General features: G+C 47.5%; 1 protein-coding gene across 1 annotated transcript; it reads right to left on the bottom strand.

The window, feature by feature from the left end:
- Positions 1-3,499: 3,499 nt before the first annotated feature.
- On the bottom strand, positions 3,500-5,595 carry LOC138956448 (uncharacterized). Its single transcript, XM_070327805.1, has one exon. It carries the CDS (start codon positions 5,282-5,284, stop codon positions 4,109-4,111), a length of 1,176 nt encoding a protein of 391 aa, XP_070183906.1. The 5' UTR covers positions 5,285-5,595; the 3' UTR covers positions 3,500-4,108.
- Between the last annotated feature and the right edge of the window lie 1,555 nt (positions 5,596-7,150).

The raw sequence follows: 7,150 nt of genomic DNA, 5'->3' as shown, positions 1-7,150 counted from the left end.
CGTCCACCCGGTGCCTAACTTCTGATTGGCCTTGGGGGGGTACCACCTCCACACCAGGGACCCTACATCGTAATTTCTTCTTTTACAGTTCCTATCATAGGACTTTTTCTGCCTACTGGCGCTACTCTTCACGTTCTCTCGAACGAACTCAAAAGCCCGCTCCAACCCTTCCCGTAACCACTCCACATAATTATTGGCTAGGGCAATCCCTCTTCGTTTCCCCCGGGGCCGGACCCACGACCATCCCGATAGGAAGAGTGACCTCACGCCCAAACATTAGCAGGTTAGGGGAACACTTAGTGGACTGCTGCTGGGAAGCCCTATAGGCCATAAGAACGAAAGGTATGTGATCGTCCCAGTCACTCCGTTGCTCATTAACCAAGATGGCTAACAGCTGTTGTAACGTCTGGTTAAACCTTTCTACGAGTCCGTCGCTTTGCGGTCGGTAAGGCGTAGTCCTTGTCTTGTCAATGTCCAGTAAGTCACACATGCATCCAAACAGCACACTTTCAAATTCCCTCCCTTGGTCTGTATGGATGGAATTAGGAATGCCAAACCGGCTTATGAACTCTGTGACCAGCTTATCGGCCACTGTCTGTGCCGTATGATTCTCTAGGGGGTAGGCCTCCACCCACTTGGTAAAGTAGTCTGTCACTACCATGATATACTCGTTACCGTGATTGCTCATCGGCAAAGGGCCTGTATACAATATCAATGGCTATTTTGTCCATAGGGGATCCCACGTTTACGTGTTGTAATGGTTCTTTCCCCCTCCCAGGACCAGGTTTCTTTCTCGCGCAAGGGATGCATTCCGCACACCATCTCGCAACATCACTATTCATCCCTGGCCAATAGGCCACTTGCTTGACTCTAGACAACGTTTTGTCACGTCCAAAATGACTAGACGATCTAACGTCATGTGTCATTCTCATAATGCAGTAACGCACTGCTGAAGGTGCTACTAGCACCGTGCGAGGTTCACCAGTACCCACGGCCGCAATCCGTCGGTAAAGTATTCCCTCTATCACCCTCAAGTTATCCCACAAGTTAAACAATGACTTGACCGCCTGACTATACTGAGATGCTTCGTTCCCGCGTGGCCTTTCAACTCCGCTATTGATCAACTCGATGACCACCCGCGTTACCGGGTCCTCTGTTTGCCACTGTCTTATCTCCTCCGTTGTCCAACTATCGGACCAATCGCTTCGTAGCCCCTCTAAACATTCCAAATGATCTGACTCACTTCTCTCGGCTGCCCCGTCCGCCGCAGCGGAGTAGGCGCCCTCCCCGGACTCAATCTCTCTTCCGAGATCATGTGTGCCGGGTACCTCACTATGGGTTCGGGACCCCTCAGGCGACCCGATAGTACCCGTAGCTACCCCCGTTCCTGCTTCCCCTTCCGAGTGAACAGAAACGTCACCCTGCGGACACGAACCTTCTCCTAGACTCTTCTCTAGAGATTCCCCTGTGCCCACAAAGTACCCAGGTGGAAGGCAAAATTCGCTAGGTGCCAAAACAAACTCATCCTCGTCCCACGAAGCAGATTTACTCTGAGAGCTTCCCTGACCATCCCGTTTTTCCTTTCCTTCCCCTGTTTTATGTTGAGAGCGAGTAACCATTTGGTGTTTAACGGGAGGCGATTCCTCATGTCCTTTTTCTGCGACGAATACCCCAGTTACGTCCCTTGCTTCATGCTGGGCAGATTTACTCTGAGTAACCTGATTTCCGTCTATGCCTGTTCTTTGAACAACCTCGGCAGGGGTTGCGGTGTTTGACCCGCTTTCTCCCTCCTTTGCATCTTGTTTCACTACGTGCACATGCGTGCTCTCGCCTACGCACTCTGAACAGTTGTCTCGTTTGCATGCACGATAAGGCTTGCGTGACATTGCGTCTGAATTGCCATGTAGTGTGCCTTTGCGATATTCCATGTCAAAATCATATGAGTCTAGCGTAGCTATCCACCTGGCGACCATACCCTCTGGGTTCTTAAAATTCCTAAGCCACCGTAATGAACTGTGGTCAGTTCGTACGAGGAATTTCCTCCCTGCCAAGTAATGGCGAAAGTGTTTCACGAACGTGACCACTGCGTATAGCTCGCGATACGTGACGCAGTACCTACGCCTACTGGGACATAGAGTTTTGCTAGCATAGGCAATCACCTTCTCTTCCCCATCCTGTACCTGGCTAAGCACTGCCCCCACTGACCATCCCGATGCGTCGGTGTCTAACACAAACGTTCCCTCTCTACGAGGATAAGCCAACACTGGGGCCATGATCAGGGACAGTGTCCAATGCTCGAATGCCCTCTGGCAGTCGTCACCCCATACAAAGATAGCTCGCTTTTTGGTCAAACTCGTGAGAGGCACAGCCTTGTCGGCAAAGTCTCTAATGAACTTCCTGTAATACGAGGCTAGCCCCAAGAAACTTCTAACCTCCGTCACCGTAGTGGGAGTAGGCCAATCTCTGACTGCCTCTATCTTTGCTTCGTCACACTTTATCCCTTCTTCAGAGATCACATGCCCGAGAAAGGACACTTCCTTTTGATACAACTGACACTTAGCGGCCTTCAACCTCAAGTTTGCCCCCTGGAACCTCCGAAATACCCTCCTCAGATTTTCTAGGTGGTCTTCCTCGCTCTTTCCCATAACCACTATGTCATCCACGTATACCAAAACCCTGTCAAAACCTACTCCTTGGAGCGTTAACTCCATGAGTCTCTGAAAGGTCGAACAGCTGTTGCACAAGCCAAAAGGCAACACCTTGAACTGGTAATGACCCACATGCGTACTGAAAGCTGTCTTTTCCTTGTCGCTATCCTTCATTTCAACTTGGAAATAGCCCTGTGCCATGTCTAAGGTAGAAAACCATTTGCTACCCGCCAAGAGATCGAGTGACTCGTCTATTCTAGGCAGAGGATAAGCGTCCTTCTTTGTCAACGCATTGAGCTTTCTGAAATCAACACAGAAACGTACGCTACCGTCTTTCTTCTTCACTAGAACCACGGGGGCAGCCCAAGGGCTTTCACTTGGCTCTATCACGTCCGCTTCACACATTTTCCTCACCTCTTCCTCGATCACCTCTCTCTGCGCTATGGGGGGTCTACGAGGGGGGATTTTGACTGGTCTGTTTCCTTCCACGTTGATTTCATGCTTGGTCCTTCCGGACCGTCCTAACTGCCCTGTGGTCTCGTAAAAGACTTCTCGAAACTCACTCACTAAACCCAGTAACTTTTCTTTGGTTGGGGCGCTCACTCCCCCGTCTACCTTTCCCATCATGTCTGTCAATGGCGCTGATAGCCCCACACCATCTTTCTCTCTTCTACTATCGTGACTCTCTTTCTCAATGTCCCTGTTTTCCACCTGCTCTACTGCTTGAATAGAGGCTACCATCATTCCCCCTTCTAGATGCATTTCATGTTCAGAAAAGTTCGAAATCGGAACGTAAATTCCCTCGCTCCCAACAGATACCATCGCCCTAGGCACCTCCATACCCGGGTGCTTGTTAGCCTGACGTAGGGGTTCTATGAGTCCCTCCCGTTTTCCTGTCCAATCTCCCGTTACCATAGCCCTGACCAACCTTTCGCTATTGGGGGGTATGTTCACTGATTCCGTGACCTTAACCCTAGCGCACGTCTGACTCGCTTCACTGATCATCTGCACCGCCCGGCCGTGAATATGCAAGGTACCCTTACCAAAATCAAGAGAGGTAGCATTCTTTTTCAGAAAATCCATCCCCAGTATGCCCTGAGCCCCTTTGATCTCTCCCACTACCATCTGGGTCCTGAACTTTTGCCCATCGATGCTCATAGAGAATCGGCCTTTTCCCTGAACTCCCAAAGGATCGCCGTTTGCCATGCTCAAACGATTGCTAACTGGGTTAAGCTTGGGTCTCCTATCTCCCATAGCTTCAAAAACTTCTGCCGAGAGAATAGTCATGCCTGCCCCTGTATCGACCAACATCTCTATCTTTTGCATGCCTACTTCGACCGGTACTAGCCAACAGGCACCTGCAGCTATGTTTATTCTCACGGGTGGTTGTTCCTCCCTATCTTGATTGGCCTTTGCATTTCCACGGTGGGCTGTGTTCTTGGCCTCGAACGCAACCCCATCTAGTTTAACGGCGCTGACTGAGCGTTCCCCCTTGGCTGTACCCATCCCCCTTGTCTTTCCTTCTTTCTAGGACACTGACGAGCGAAATGTTGGGGATCACCGCAAACAAAACAGCTACCCGTCTCGGGCTTCCGTGCCCTGCCTCTCGACAACTCCTCTATTTTCTTTTCTAACATGTCCACTTTTCTACTCATGTCTTCTTCGTTTGCGTTTTCCTCTTTCTTTCCATCCCCTCCTCCTACGTATCGGATCGCTGACCCAGCGTCCTCGGGCTTTTTCAACGTCTTTTCGGGAAACCCGTTATTCTTGAAAGCTACGTATTCCCCGGCTAGCGACACTGCTTCGTCTAGGGTACTGGGGTGTCCGAACTGCACCCTCTCTCTGAGAGCCTCTTCCGACAATCCACCAATAAACTGTTCTATCAGTATGAGTTCCCTTGCCCCAGTTTCCATGTCCCTATAAGCCCTGGTAGCCAAGCGACAGAGTGCAAACCCATACTCCTCAACTGTTTCCTGCTTTCTACGTCTTCTGTTGCGAAACTCGCACCTGTACGACATCACTCTCTCTTTAGGACTGAACCTCTTTGCCAGCGCGCTGGTCAACGCAACGAAATCTCTCTTTTCTTCCTGTTGCAAATACCCCAACACCTGCTGAGCAGCCCCTCTCAGACTCAACGACAATTGAATCCCCTTTTCTTCTTCTGTCCACTCATTCCAAGTCGACACCCCATCAAAATGTTCTAGGTAGTCATTCAAATCAATTGAGGTACCATCGTACTTATCAGCTTGAATCGATTTCCTGCTGGCATGTTGGTAGGGTTTTTCCCTCTCTATGAATAGACCTGGGCGACGTGTTCCCTCATCTACCCTATGATTGGCTGACCCTTGACCCCAATCTGCATAAGCTTTCACGTGACCGTTCTCGGCCCGTTCGCTCTCAACCTCGTACCCTGAGTCAAAAGACATGTGCATTTCGCCTTTCTGTTCATTCTCTGGATATTGTGATGGATACCTATATCTTCGTGGTGTTTCTGACCACCTAGTCTGACCTCCCCGAAGGTAACTGTCTTCCATTTCTATTTCTCTTTCTTCTCTCCTTGCCATCGAACCCTTAGCCGTAAGAAAGCTAGGTGAGAGAGCGCTCACGACTTGCCCTAGTCTTGACAAAATACCCATCTTTCTTTTGTTCAAAACAATTCAATCTTTGCGAAACCTTCGCCGAACTTCCACTAACATGAACTATATCAACTTCATAAATGGGAATGTAACAGAACTTATTTCATAATAAGCCAACACATTTCAAATCCTGTCTGAACCTACGTCATACAAAATAGCAACAATCCCGCTTCAAATCATCCTACACACGTATAGCAACAATGTAGCAAATACAATGAAAAATGTTTCTTTCTTACCTTGTTTTTCGACGTCCTTCGAAAACAAACACAGTTGGAGGCGTTTCCTCTCTTTTCTTTCTCTTTTTTTTTTTTTTTTTTTTTTTTTTTTTTTTTTTTTTTCTCAACCACGGTCTGGGCTATCTGGGCTACCGTTAAATTTACTTCGACTAGATCTACTAACTTTGTTAAAATCCTGGTCACGGCACCATTTAATGTGGCAGATTTGATTAAAACCGGGGGCTGCCAGGGGATTGTGCGGGATGTTTCTTATTACTCGTGATGTTGTTTGACCTCGCGTTGTGTTTTGTTTTGAGTGTAAGAATATTTCCCGTTTCCCTCTCTTATCCCCGATGCAGTAGACTCTAGTTTTCAGCTATCACACGGCCAACGGCCTCTCTCTTGCAACGAATGTAGCCCACACCGTGGTTGTACAGTTTAAAACATCATTTTTATTCTACAAGTGCATGAAATCAAAACATCGTCACTTTCACGCAGACTCGTCACTTCACAACTATTTCTGTCGTGTCTCAGTACTGTCGCTGACTGTCATTTAAACAAGGGGGGTGATTATCAGGTTCCCGATTGACAAGGAACTTATTCAGACTTAAAGTCTTTATAACAGAACTCCCGATTGACAAGGAGCTATTTAGTGCATGAGATACTATCACTATCAGATTCCCGATTGGCAAGGAATTTATACAAACGTTATAACAAAACTCCCGATTGACAAGGAGCTATTTAGTGCATGAGATACTATCAGATTCCCGATTGGCAAGGAATTTATACAAGCGTTATAACAGAACTCCCGATTGACAAGGAGTGTAGACTGCAAGGTTCCTAGTTCACAAAGAATGATTAACAACAGATCTAAGCAATAAATCCTTACGGTTAGAAATGAAGGCCGGCTTCCGATTAACGAAGAAGTCGGCTAAGGTTTACTTTTCCCGGTTAACAAGGAATTTAGTTAAAGTTAAATGACTCCCGATTAACAAAGAGTCTGAAGTTAAGGTTAGGTGACTCCCGATTAACAAAGAGTGCCGCGCACTTGAAATCCAAAACATTATATAGACCTCAAATCTTTGGACTATTTCGCATAATCATGCGCTACAGTGAACTCTGACCCTGAATCACTTACTTCCGGCAAATAATCCGGTTCTTCTTCAATTTATACTACTCTATTTTCCGCTAACCGTCGTTAAACAAGCATGTCCGTAAGCGACTATTATCCTAAAGAAACTTATCATTTTATCAAACAACTCCCGCACATCGATACTAACAGATTAGCAGCTGGTCGTCTGCTACAAAGTCACGTCTGCTTGAAGCGTCAGTGCTAAGCTGTTCTAAAAGCTAGCATCGTGCGTCGTAAATTACGTCACATAAAAGATGGCGTCAAGTGCATGCGTACCAATGAAGTCACTCAAACACGCGCACGCACACTGAATATTATTACGTGGGCTGCAAGGCTATTCCCTCACACAAGTACAATGTCTAATCAGAAGGGAAAAGAGTATTTATTATCATCATCGCCTGTGTGTATACCTAAACATTTTAATCGGTCCGCCTCCTAATTGAGCGTGATAAGGAGAAGGGGGAAGGAACGAGGGACAAGGGAAGAGGAAGGAAGGGAAGGGGGGATACTCTTGAACAA

Source organism: Littorina saxatilis, unplaced genomic scaffold (assembly GCF_037325665.1).
Source record: "Littorina saxatilis isolate snail1 unplaced genomic scaffold, US_GU_Lsax_2.0 scaffold_132, whole genome shotgun sequence".
NCBI lineage: Eukaryota > Metazoa > Mollusca > Gastropoda > Littorinimorpha > Littorinidae > Littorina > Littorina saxatilis.
This window is presented reverse-complemented; position numbering and strand designations above follow the sequence as displayed.

What these genes read in the sequence shown, in the direction of transcription:
- LOC138956448 (XM_070327805.1), bottom strand. Translation starts at nt 5,284, where the DNA reads ATGGGTATTTTGTCAAGACTAGGGCAAGTCGTGAGCGCTCTCTCACCT.